Raw genomic sequence first — 14,040 nt, forward strand, 5'->3', positions numbered from 1 at the left:
GGGCATCCTACAATTTCCTGATATCCTCAGCACAGATGTAGAAACTTTAGGAAAGAACATTGCTTAAGTGAAACTGTAAACTGTGGGCAGGTCTCCACCCAGAGGCATATGGTAATAAATGTACTCATCTGCATGTAGGTTTTGTTTTGTTTTTGCTTGGCCACTAACCAAATAAACCATCACAACCCGGTATCCTGACCAATATCTAGAGGAGGAGACTAAAATCCTCTAAGGAAAAGTATCTTACCACGGGGAAGTCTGAGCCTCTGGCATTATGCCTGTTAAGCTGCGCTGGCGTTCCGGGGCCACTCCGAGCAGGGGACCCATTTGTTCTTCCTTACTGCAGCAGCACGAGGGGCTCAGCCTCCTGGCTTCTCTGCGAGGTGAAGCCCACCACCCACCTGAACCTCAGGGACATATCTCTACTGAGACTGGCTACAGGGCACATAAAATCTCCCTGGCTCTCATCTTCCTGGCTGGTCCCGGGGATAACAACTCAAGTCCCGGGGATGACAACTCAAGTCCCGGGGATAACAACTCAAGTCCCGGGGATGACAACTCAAGTCCCAGGGATAACAACTCATGTGGGAAAACTGACAGGAAGAAGGCACGGGGGCTGGGGGGCGGTGGGTTAGGGGGGCGGGTATCACAATGCCTCAGAAACCTAACAGGGCTGTAGTAGCATGAGGTCTGAGGTTGGGGAATCCTAGTGGGGCCACCCATCAGCTGTGTCATAACCCTTGTAAACTCAGTAAACCTATTGGTGCCTCATTCCTTCATCTACACAGTGGGGATGGGGCAGGGGTGATGGGGAACTGGGGGCTGAGAACCTGTTACATGCCTGGCTCTATGATGGCGATTGTGCTTTTCTTTCATCAATATTTCTGGATTGCTATGAAAATTAAATTCAGCAACATTTTGTATTTATAGCATTTATAGTGGTTAGGAATCAGTAAGTGCTCGATAAATGTCTTCTGCACAGAAAAGAAATTCCAACAGCATAACTCATGGTCTTAGCCCGACTCCCTTCCTGAAATGGTCACTACATCGTCCAGGGGTGCTCCCAGTATAAGCAACACTAAGGCAACAATCCAGGTGAGACCGTGAGTCCTCTCTTCTCACCAAAGCGTATCATGAGCTTTCCTTTCTCGATAAGCCTTATATAGTTCATAGAACTTACACAGCAAAAATAATGTATTTTCTCTCCAGCTAGATTATATACACTCATTAACAATGCTTTTCATATTTTTAAATAATGGCACATGTACAAAAGGGTTAATAGACAAGACTTCTAGCCAAACACATTGGTTCAATTTAGTTTTCCATTGAAGGACACCTAGCAATCGTTTTCAAGATCTCTCATGATTTCCCCCTACGCTGGCTCTGATAGGAATCCCCAGCCTGAACGGACCAACATCTGGATACCCCGGTAAGCCGTTCTCAGCATGTTTTCCAGTTTTCCCACAGTACTCAGCACAGAGAAAGGCACATAATGCCTCGCACCAACATATACTGGGCTGACCTGAAATAACACGAAAGTGAACAAACACTCCTGCACCTTAGTAGCAATGCGTACCTCGGATAGTTGGTGCAATACTGGGTGTAAATGTGGAATTCTTCACTCTGCAAGGAAACAAAAGAGACTTTTATAGGCCAAAAAGCAGAGGCACCAACATTCGTTTCAAAACAATAAACAGAAACAGCATTCATACCTTTAAATTTGTTTCTTTAATACCATGGGCCTGTCTCCCGAGCCCTTGTGGCAATCGTCTGTGCCTTTTTATCTACCTTGTTTTAGACCTAGCATCGGTATGCATTTGAACTCATTTGAGTTCAATAAACACTTATTGAGTATCTGAAGGTAAATAGGAAGAGGAGGAAAATAAGGTTTCCTCCGGCGTATTTGTATTGTGAGAGAGAAATATATGTAGATAATTTAACTATCATATTGGAAGTATGTTCAGAGCACAAGAAAGCTGCTATAGTCTTCCAAGCCCCTGGGCATGCAGTTATCTCTGCCCACTGTCCCTCTTCCCCACCTTTTTCACTGGAGAGCCACTCTACATCCTTTGACATTGAACTTTGGCTTTATTTCCTCCCAGGAGCCTTCCCTGAGCCACCGGGCTGAGCCAACGGCCCCTACTCTGGGTTTCACAACCCCTAACACTCACCTCTCTTGTAGTATTTCCCAAATGACAGTGACCTTTTCTGTGTTATCTGTGTGTCTCCCACTCTAAGTTGTGAGTTCACGTAGGTAAGCACCATGCTGTGTTCATCTGGTACGTAATATTTGTTGCACAACTGAAACCGCATCTCTTCTACTAAGTTGAAAATTATTTGAGAGGAGGATGCAAGTCTACTGGTCTGTATGCATCTAGCCTGGTAGCTATGCCTCAAATGCAATAAATGTTTGACTAACCAATGTGGGGTTCTTGCCTTTTACTATGATCATATCCCCAGTTCCCCAGTATCTTTTCATCTTTCAGACATCTAATCATATGAGCAAATACTGGGAAATATTCAATGAATACTTATTGCTCTTAAAGGATAATTGTTCAAAAAGGTAAAATTATGACCTCCATGCAAATATAACATGAACACTGTCAAGAATTTTATTTAACCTCTTAATTAATGAGGAAAGCAGTAAGGTATTACAGCTAGATCCAAGAAGAACTAAGAGTATCACGCTTAGGTCAACGGGGAATGCTAACGTGAATTTCCAAATGAAACAAAACTGGCTTTTTCTAGAGAGATGGGTGGGTAAGAAAATCAACTGTCTCTCCATGGAGCTGTATTAATTTGCTTGTCTGTGGTTAAGATCATTTACTGGATGTTGCTCTCAGTTATCTATAATTTACAGAGTTGTAGTAAGCAAGTTTGAAGACAATGAAAGGCGCAGAGACCCCACTCAGCCTTATAATTTAGAAGGGAAAATTTGAAGCTACTGAAGGCTTTTTATTGGAGGCACTCAGTAATCTCTTTGGTCAATTTCAAAGTCCTTGACAATTTCTCCCTAGACTGCCACAGGAAAAAATATGCAGATGAGTAGGTGAGGTGGCAGAAGCTGGGTTTTCAAAATTTTGATTGTAAAACTCTCAGTCAGAATGAACAACTCAAGGCCAATGAAAGACTAGCTCTTGTAAACTCTAAAATGAAATGACATTTTGAAGAAGAGCCACAGACTGTTTTGGTGTGTTTCACATTCTTCTCTCTCTAACGTTTGACATCCTTTTACTTTTTAAACCACTTCATGCTGGAGTCACATGTGGCTCCCAGATAGTGCCTTTTAATTTATGTTTTGGAAATTTAACCCTTTACTTTTTTTCTGGTTAAAAGGCATTTCTTCTTACAATCTTTTCTGTTAAACTCAAGTAGGATTAGATTAAAATTTTTTTGTTATAGAAAGTTTCAAGCATATATAAAAGTAGAGAGGGTCGTACAATGAATCCCAAGTATCCATCTCCCAACCTCAATATTATTCATTCTGTGTCTGTGGCTACCTATTCCCCTGCCTCATTCGAGACTCGGAAGCAAATTCGAGACGTCATATCATTTCACTTGTAAATATTTTAGTATATATCTCTAAATAAGGACTTTCAAAAGGAAGCATCACCTCAATGCCATCATCATATTTAAATAATTCCATAATATCATGAAAGTTCATGAGTCACTATGCATATTTTCTATCTTCTTAGTTTCCTTTTCTCTTTTTATCATAGTTTCCCTGTTTGAGTTGGACCCCAAATAATGAGCACACACAGCCACTGGTGGATATCTCTTCATTGTCTTCTAATCTATAAGTTCCCCTTCTATGTTTCTGCCCCTTGCAACTCAGTTGTTGAAGAAACCAGATGGTTTGTCCTGCACAGTTTCCCAGTTTCAATTCTGCTGATTACATCTCTATGACTTCCTTTAATATGTTCCTCTGTCCCTGAGCTCCTTGTGTTTTAATAGGGGCTTGATCAGGTGTAGGTTCCATACTTTGGCACAAAGACATCATAGGCTGTATTGTATTGCCATCAGGAGGCGTATCATGTGCAGTGTTTCCCTTTTTGTGATGTTAATAACCATTGGTAATTACTGCCTAAATCTATAAATTCATCAAAATGGTGATATGTCTAACTCTACTATTCCTTCTTCAATTATTAGTCAGAATTTTTCCAAAAAAAGCAATTTCCTTATATGAACTATTTGTTACCCTGCAGCTTGTGGTTTGGATGGGAAAGGCAGGATAAATGCTAGATTCTCCTCCTTCATTTTCAAAAGAATTCACTGGTTGGCTTTTTAAATATCACTGTGAATTCATGAATACAAACATAATGTATTTTGAGTTAATTATCTTTGCTGATGCTCAAATGATCCCATTCTTGGCCACAAGAGCCTCTCCTTGGGTATTCGTGACCTGCCTTACAGCCCCCAGGAGCTTCCTTGTTTCGGGGTCTCAGGATATTCCAGACCACCCTATACATTTCCTTCCCACACTCTTTTCTTCACAGAGCCCTGGTTCCTTTCGGTAGGAAGTAGTATTTGGAACCTGAGCATAAGGGATGTTCCTGCTACCAGGTTAATTATTATTTCTAGGCCTTCTCAGTGGATGGGGTTAGGAAAATGGTGTTTTTTAAAGATAAAATGCATCCCTTAGTTCGTACTGATACTTGCACTTCAGATTCACAACTACAGCGTTTTGAATTAGCCTCATTCTTACTCTGTATTTTCTTTCTTCTACCAATTTCAGTTCCCAATGACAATAACATAAATACTCATCTGCTTCATCCCACAACACACTCAATAATTTCAGGATAACAACACCAACACATATGATATGTGATATCATTACAGAAAACAGTTAAAGACGTATTTGCTGAATTTTGTCCATAGCATATTTTTTAATCAGTTGGACTTTCCTCTGTTTAGTTATGGCACAAACTGGATACATAATTAGGCTCATTGTTTCATTTTGCTTTCCATTTTTAAAGACTGCTGTTTCCAAACTTTGATTTTGTTTCATAATTTTGTAAAATATGTACATGGTTGCAAAGTCAACTCTACAAGGTGATGCATATTCAAAAAAGTCTAGCTTCCATTTCTTTCCATTCTAGTCTACTCCTTCCCTCCTGTATCAGGAACCAGTTCTAATCTTACAGTTTATCATTTAAAAAAAAACTACATACATTTAAATCCAGGTCTATCCCCCTCATTCCTAGGTAAATGAAAAAAAACCTAGGCCAGTGATTTGCAAACTTGAGTTGTTTCAGAATCATCTGGAAGGCTTATTAAAACACAGATTACTGTATTGCACCCCCAGAGTTTCTGATTGAGTAGATCTGGGGTGGGGCCCTAGAATTTGCATTCTAGCAAGTTCCTAGATGCTGCTGGTACAGGGACTCCACTTTGAGAATCCCAGTGCTATACACACTTTTATCCACTCCCCCTGCCCTGCCCAGACCCTCCCCACTAGTACTATTTATTTATTCTTTATTTGCTTTTTCTGCTTCATAATACTCTATTATATGAATATATTAGGTTGGTGCAAACGTAATTGTGGTTTAAAAAACATTGCAAAAACCGCAATTACGTTTACACCAACCTAATACTACTGTGTTTCCCCGAAAATAAGACCTAGCCGGACAATCAGCTCTAATGCATCTTTTGGCGCAAAAAAATAATATAAGACCCAGTCTTATTTTACTATAATATAAGAGCAGGTATGATATGATATAATATAATAACATAATATATAATATATAATATATAACATAACATTACATAACATAACATAACATAACACAACACAACACAACACAACACAACACAACACAACACAACACAACATAACATAACATAATATAATATAATATAATATAATATAATATAATACTGGGTCTTATTTTACTATAATATAAGACTGCGTTTTATATTAATTTTTTGCTCCATCAGAGCTGATTGTCCGGCTAGGTCTTATTTTCGGGGAAACATGATATGGTTTATTCAAGTAGCTCCTTGCTTATGGATAGTTGGGCTATTTCTATATACTGTGTATTTCTAAATATATATATCTAGGGTGCCAAAAGAAATGTATACACATGACTTGTATTCATCTTTTGTTATTGTTTCTTGGCACCGTGTGTGTGTATACTATTGCGATACTATTATCGCAAAGAATAGCATCACACTTACTGAATTTTTGCCACTATATCTTTGGAGTAGATGTTTAGAAGTAGAATTGCTGGATTAAAGCGTGAATTCAGGTGTGATTTTGCTACATATAGCCAAACTCCCCTCCACAGGGTCTGTGCCATTTTGTTTTCCCCTAAGTATGGAGTGCCTGTTTATCTATGGCTTTGCAAATTTAGTAAGCTGCCAGATTTTTAAACAGAGTACTGTAAAAAAAAAAATTTCGAAATTAGTTGCCAACTTCTAAAAGTTAGAAGATAAAAATATCTCGATTCCTGGCTTCTCCTGAAAAAGCACTAGATCTGCTGGCCCTGGGCCCATGGGTTCACATGACACTTATGTCCCCAGGAGACCAGGCAAATACCTAGATGGCTCCAGCCTCCACCTGGGCCCATTCATGCACTGTGTCCACCTGTTTGGCTCCCGAAAGCACTGGAGGATCCAGCCCTGGGTGCATGGACAAGAGAAGCAAAGGCATTTGCCCAAGGTCTTCCAATACGTCACTGTCAGGCTGGAGCTTTTCTCTGCATTTGCTCACACACCCTCAGTTTCTTGCTTTTTCTTTCCTGCTTCCTGCTTCACTCAACCTGGGCTTGAGCAATATCAGGCTGACTTTCCTTAAATTTTGAGAAGTTTGGGATCATTTCAAATACCAAACTTAAAAACAATAGTCTCAGGGAAAATATGTCTACATTATGTCGTATATTTGACCTGCATAGACTTGTCCCTAATAAAGCCTCAAGACTTCCATGCAATTGAATTTCTGTGCATTTTGTGACATCACGGCTCCATTCCTATCTTAAATTAGAGGGTTTTGATTTAAATCAGCTGTATATTCTTAACATAGAATCAAATGCATGTATAATCTTAGATTTGTAAGATCTGTGGACAATTTAAACAACAGTTTTACACAAAAGTCAATAACTCTTAGTTAATCTTTAGTGCCTGTTACTTATAATACATGCGCCCCAAATCCTTTCTTTTCAGAATTATTTAGGGAAAAAGAAGGCAATGATAGAAAAATTACACAAAAATAGGTATTTCCTTCTGGTTACTCAAATCTCTCAAACTGCAATGAGAGAGGGTATAGAAATGAGACATTTAATTATGAAAGAACAAAAATATAAGATAGTCATGGTTGGCCAATTGAGCACATATGGCACTCAAATGTTTATTGAATGAACAACTAGACTGAAAAATCCATACGATTTGAGGGTTTCTTCTGCCACAGGATCCCTCCCTCCCCCACCCCCAGCCCCACACACATTGATTCCTGAGAAACTTTCACTGGATGCTACGAGAAAGGCTTAATATGTAAACAGCACACGGGTACGGTAACCTTGATCTGAAGGCACTCCAGTGATATGAATATTGGATATCAGCACTTACTTGGAGATACTTCCAGTAGGTAAGTGGGTGGTGTGTGTGTGTGTGTGTGTGTGTGTGTGTGTGTGTGTGTGTGTGCTCTTGTGTGTTCACGTCCGGGCACTGAAGGGAGAGAGGCACCAGGCCATGCATCAAGGAGGGTGGGTCTCTGAAACAGACTTATCTCCCTGCTAAATGTTGCCCATGGTCAGCCCAGCTGACAGTCAAGAAGAGGGACGGACATGAGAATGGCGGTAATGGCAGGAAACAGGTAAGCCTGTTCCAAGGTGTTCCTAGCATCCTAGGAGCAGACAAATGCTCAGATGGGAGACTCTTTGGCCTCCCCAGGAGGGACCTTTTATCTCTGTCCCTCAAGAGAATGGCCTCTGCATTCCTTGTTCTTCCTTTTTGGGCAGCAGGTAAGAAGTCTGTAGTGTATTCTCCTTTTGTCGGCAAGGATTTCTGTAACCTACACATACCACAAAGCAAGGTCAAAGATGAATCTCTGTGCAAGCCCCAGTGATTCAGATAAAAGCAGAAGTTAACCGCCAGCTTTACTTCTTTCTTTAATGGCCTCTCAATTAAAGCAATTTTCCATTCCTCCCCAGAGTGGAGCAGCTGGTTGTGTTTCAGAAAACGTAACATCTTCTAAATTTCAGGGTGCTGAATGAAAAGCAGGTTGTGCCAGACCCACGCAGGCCCTCACCATTCCCTGCTTACATGTGAAAGTGTGGAGTGCTGCAGTCAGTCTTCTAATTAAACTTGGCAATATTACAATGAAAAATAAGATTTGGGAGTTGGCAGCATGGCACATAAACAAACTTTTATGTGAATAATTAAGCCAGAGCTAAACATATGCTGGACCGTCTTTAATCAACTTGTGATTACAGTTACCAGTAAAAGCCCAAACGCTTCCAAATGCCTCTGTGTTGTTCATGTGCTGTGGTTATTTTAACATATCTTCTTTGATATACTCGGCATATCTTTTTACCCATTCCTCCCACTTTCATTTTCCTTTTCTTTCAAATTCCTACCTTTTAGGATAATTAATGATGACACAAGCAACTTGTGAAAAGAGTTGGATGTGTAAGCATGTGTGCACAAACATTTTACAAGTCAACACACACACACACACCCACATACACCCACAAAGCCAGGCATGTTTTATATACAATGCCTTTAACTGCATTGAAAGAATCACACTTCAGTAAAACCCAGAGTGTTAACGTTTGGATTCAAAACCATTGGCTGGATCTACGGCATCACAAATGACCCCATGGAACAAGTTCTGGAGCTGGGCTGGGAGGACGTCTCCAAGTTCCCACTGGATTCCCGATTTCCAAATGAGGTTCCTAATTCTCAGTTGATCTCAAAGCCCTGGCATGACCTTTGCTTAAACCTTTGTTATGTGTGAAACCACAACTGCTGAAATCATACGAAGTTTTGCTTCAACACGATTTCTGCTAGAGGTTTTCCAAACAAAAGCTGTTGAATTTTTCAGAGAAACTTAAAATAGGATTCTATATATAGTAGGCAGTACGTCAAGAAGGTAATGTCATAAAGGGTTGCCTTGTATGTTTCAGAACGCCGTTTCCTATGTGGGTACAGAGTACGACCCAACTGTTATTTAAGCTTTAAAAGTCAGATCCTTTCCTTGTATTTTTCTAAACCATCAATGCAGCTTAAGAAAAACGGAAGAAAATGACGATGCATGTTTAAGGTGTTTAACAGATTAATTTTGCTTCTTTTTATCCCCCAAATGATAATTATATAACCGAGGTTAGTGCTGTATATATTATATATATTATATATTCGAACAGATTTTTGTCACTGGTATAGTGGTATATGTATTTGTTTTTCTAACATTCTGCTATTCTGAACTCTCCTTCCCCCCAATTTCAAGTTTCTTCTGGGAAAGACGAGTGACATCAGTCGGTCACTATACATTTCCAGGACAGCTATTCAGTTAACAGTTAGCATTTCCTAACTCACCGGGGATAGCAACAGTATTTTTTTTCCTTGCTGGAAAAACAAAAACAAAAATGAATAAACAAAACCAGACTGAGAGAGATTAGTGGCTAATTTCACCCCACATGGAACAAACACATCATTTTAACTTTCAAATGAAAACAGTTTGCACTCTGTATCGGTCTTGGTGGGTCCAGAGAAATGACTTCTGCTTACCTTGGACACAAAACATTCTGCTATGGCCGCAGGGTCATTTTCACAGTTTTCCAAATCTTGCAGAAGTTCACTAATAAAAAGGTAAAAGAAAATGTTAGATTGTAGTCTTATGGTTGAGGACCTCGTATATAACTTAGAAGTTTAAACATTGATTTGGCCTTGATAAGGAATTGTATTCAATTGGAAAACTGAGGACCTATTTTCCTTATCTCTAAGGGACTTGCCCAAGATCATGCTGGAGTAGAAATGTAAACACAGGTCTGATCTCTAACTCTCCCACCCAGAGATAAGCCCTGACTACCACTTAAGTCTTCTAGATGTTTGTCACTTGTTGCACAGGTGCTCACACACACTCATTCATTCACCAAATAGCGGTCTAGGTACCAGGTACTGTGCAAGGCATAAGAGCAAATGCATCAGTGAGCAACATGAAATGCAGTCCCTGGTCCATCGGAAAGGTCAGACATTCAATTTAAAAAAATCACACGAACAAATATAAAATTCTAAGTAGGAAAGACATGCTAAGGGTGGAAATATCTTTTCTCAGATGTAAATCTATATTATTTTTTAATGGTTCATTATTTTAAGTAACTTTCATTAGAATTCATTGTGTGGATACACTATAATTAACTAATTTCCTGCTGTTGGATAAAAGTCTATAAATGGAGTTGCTGGGTCAAAGGCATTCTCAGTGTAAATTTCCAAATTGCACTCCATACAAGTTGCATAAAAATATTTATTTTACTATGTTATGTGTTTGTTTTAACTAACTGTGCATTACATATTTCATTAAAAAAAAGTTAAATAGTTCTATAGTAATTATGATAAAAACAAGCAGTTTCCTGTATTGTTCCCTACTCGTGATGGCCATTCTCTGGAAGCATTTTCAACGCTAGCTGCTTCTGCTGTACGTATCCGTGTTTCTAAACATGTTGATACTGCATTTTCATTATCTTTCAGTTTTAGACACTATTTCCTTTTGAATTTCCCCAAACCTGCCCTCCTCCTATCTTCTCAATGAGTTCTGTTATGAAATGGGATTCAAGTCAGAGCTTACATTTTTAGAACTATGTAAATATTATTCTCAGCTGAGCTTCGCTGTATACCATAATTACATTTCCTTTCTTGCACAACCATGTTTTCCCTGGAATTAAAATTCTTTTCTTTTTGCTTTGTATCAAAGTATACACTACTAATTTATCCTCAAACTTTATGCCAGCAGTATAACTCTCGTGTCACTGTGTTCAACAATCAGATCATCTATTGGTTGTATTCTTTCCAGGTGTCCTTCCTCCCGCAGCTGTCTGTCCCTCTGCTCCCACCTGGACAGGTTGCCCGCCAGGCCTGGTGGGTTCTCCATCCTGACAATGCCCTTCACCTACGGTAGCTTCTGCGTCGGAAGCCTTGTTTCTTAGATACAGTTTCCTCCTTGGGGCAATTACAACACCCAGTTGCTTTCTGAGTAGGAGTAATAGGCAGTATTTTCTGAGACTCTTCTTATTTCAAAATGTTCTCCCTTCACACTTGGCTGATAATGTCAGTGGATACAGAATTCTTGGTTGGAAGTCATTTTTTCGGAGCATTCAGGAAACTATGTTGCCTCATGAATTCCAGTGCGTTGAGAATAATATCATTCTGATCCCGGTTCCGTGTGACCCGTTTCTCTATTCTGGAAGCTTTTAGAGTTTTCTCTTTGTTAACATAGTTCTGAAATTCTGTGATGGGTGCCTTTGGGGTGGGTCGTTTCATGCATGGACCCAATTAGAACATTTGGGAAATTTTCTTGAACATCAGTTCTCAAAGTGACCCCTGGGTTCCTCATACCCATTTGGGAGATCGAGAAGGCTGCTATTTTCATAAAAATACTTAGACACTACACTCTCATCTCTCATGAGAGTACAGTGGACTTTTCTAGAAGCTACGTGACCTGTGATATCCTACTAGATGGACAGCAGAAACAGATATGAGAATCCAGCTGTCTTCTAGTAAATCAGACAGTAAAGAGATTTGTAAAAACACAACACAATTCTAACACACCAAAACTGTTAGTGAGAATAGTAAAATTATTTTTCTAAAAATGTATGGATTTATTATTATTATTATTATTATGATATTACTGAGTAAATTGATATTTTAACAATTTCTCAGTTTTAATTTATATCACAGTAAACAAAACATCATAAACCATAAACAAAAAAAGCTTTTTGGGTCCTTTGTAATTTTTAAGCATGTATAGATCCTGGGACCAAAAAGCTAAGGAACCTTGTCCCTGAATTATGTTTTTGGTATTTCCTCCCCCCACCCCACCCCTGCTATTTTCTCTTCTCTCTCTCTTTGAAGCTCCTATTATTACATTTTAGATCTCCTGGTCTGACATTCTAATCTTTTTTCTTCTTCTTCTTCCTCTCCTATTTCCCCTCTTCTCTTTTATCGTTCTGTTTCCTGGGCGATTTCAACTTTATTTTCCATCCCTATTGATTTTTTTTTTTTTCATTTTTAATCTGATTTTTAATTTCAAAGTGTTTTTTTTTTTTTTTTTTTTAAATAACCTCTTTGGATGTTTCTGTTTTTACTTTATAGGTGTAAAAATCTTTTCTATCTCAAAGATGTTGTTGTTGTTATTATTTTGGACTTTTCTTTCCTGTTCCTTGCTTTCTGCAGAGCTCCCTTTTCTGTTTGATCATTTTGGCATCTGTCATTCATGTTAGAGACTCTCCCCAAGTATCCAGGGATCTTCATTTGGCCTTTCCTATTTGAAGGTGAGACACCACAATGCTGACCATAAACGCTGTGCAGAAGTACAGCCTGTCATGCGATGCTACTCACTCCAACTCAGTGGTTCTCAAACTTCTGGTGTGAGAATCTCTTTACACTCTTAAGGGTTCTTTATGTGAATTATATCTATTGATATTTCCTAGATTAGAAATTAAAACAATTTTAAAAAATTGGTCAATCCATTTAATAATAAACCTAATTATATGTCAATATAAATAACTTTTTGTAAATAATTAGATTTCATGAAACCAAAAGAAGTTGGTGATAAGAGTAGCATTTTTTTTTTTTACATCTTTGCAAATCTCTAATGTCTACCTTAGCACAGATGGATTCTCATATCTGCTTCTGTATTCAATCAGTTATTTTGGTTGAAGTATACAGAAGAAAACATCCAGCTTCACACACATATGTCATTGGAAAAGGAAGGAATATTTTCACAGCCTTTCAGGTAAGTGTGGGTATCCTTCTTGGATATTACATTGAAACTCAAGTGGTGGTTTCTTCGAGGTTTGCTGGAGTCTAAAACCATACCAGTGTACTGTATATACCCTATTACTTTAAACTCCATTGGTCTATCTTGTACTTTGAAAGGCTCTTTTCCCAACGCATGATTTCAGAACAGTCCCAATTTCAAACATTCTTTTTGAATATTCCTATAAAAACATTCCAAAGAAGCAACATTTCTGGACCAGTGTTTTCCATCATTGGAGGATGGAATAAGTGCTGTGGATGTAAGCTTTGTGTCGAGGTCTCTCCACATAAATCCTCTTTCTGAGCACAGGAGAATTTTGCACAGAATCCATCATGTTACTTCTCACAGCTTAATAGACATACTCCTTGACAATATTTAATTCCCTGTGCTCTAAACGTTATGCTCACCAAGCTCCCCTTTGAGCTTTAATTTCATCTCCAGAGTGGACTTGCTGGTAAGAGGAAGTGTCCCAGGGGACCCACCCAGACTCTAAGTCAATCTCACATGTAAATGAATGATTGGGGGTCATTACTTAAGAACCGCAGAGCCGGGAGGTTGCTCAGACACCTTCCAGTCCCAACCCCTAATTCTAAGGTGAGGAAACCATGGCTCATAAAAGGGAGTTGGCTTACCTTAGGACCCACAGCTAATAATTAATGGCCACATAGCTGGCGTTAGTATTAGGGCTCTGAACCTCAGTCCTCGACTCTATTATAAACACATCTATTGAAAGGTTTGTTTCCTGATCAACTGAAGAAAGATGAGGGCTAAACTCTGCATCACAGTGTCTTCCCCACGGTACTGCCTACCATGCATGGAAGGCTTGTTTGAGTTACCTGGCCAGCTTTCCTTTGTAACTCTTTTCTAAAATAGGATAAACACACTAAAAACAGGGACAGTGAGGAGGAAGCAATGGGATGTTGTTTGTCTTCCTGTCATCAAGGCTATCATCCTGATATAGTTGGCCCACCACCTGGTTTGCTCTCCGTTCAGCATAGTAATTATGGAAAGCTTGCTGTGTCAGGCACTCTTATAAGCACTGAGGTTACAGGGTCAAGAACATGGACACC

At 39.2% G+C, this 14,040-nt stretch overlaps 1 protein-coding gene across 6 annotated transcripts in view; it reads right to left on the bottom strand.

Annotated features, from left to right (window-relative positions):
* PLEKHG1 (pleckstrin homology and RhoGEF domain containing G1) overlaps positions 1–14,040 on the bottom strand; it is a 211,962-nt gene that overhangs the window by 33,662 nt on the left and 164,260 nt on the right. For all 6 annotated transcript variants that reach the window (XM_019735456.3, XM_019735458.3, XM_088795395.1 and 3 more), the window contains 2 exons: positions 9,724–9,793; positions 1,577–1,623 (listed from right to left, as the gene is read on the bottom strand). In XM_019735456.3, the coding sequence (XP_019591015.3) occupies positions 1,577–1,623; positions 9,724–9,793 (117 nt within the window). The remainder of the gene's footprint in view (positions 1–1,576; positions 1,624–9,723; positions 9,794–14,040) is intronic.

The sequence above is a fragment of the Rhinolophus sinicus genome, chromosome 2 (genome assembly GCF_057876585.1).
Source record: "Rhinolophus sinicus isolate RSI-liver-muscle chromosome 2, RSI-T2T, whole genome shotgun sequence".
Classification (NCBI taxonomy): Eukaryota; Metazoa; Chordata; class Mammalia; order Chiroptera; family Rhinolophidae; genus Rhinolophus; species Rhinolophus sinicus.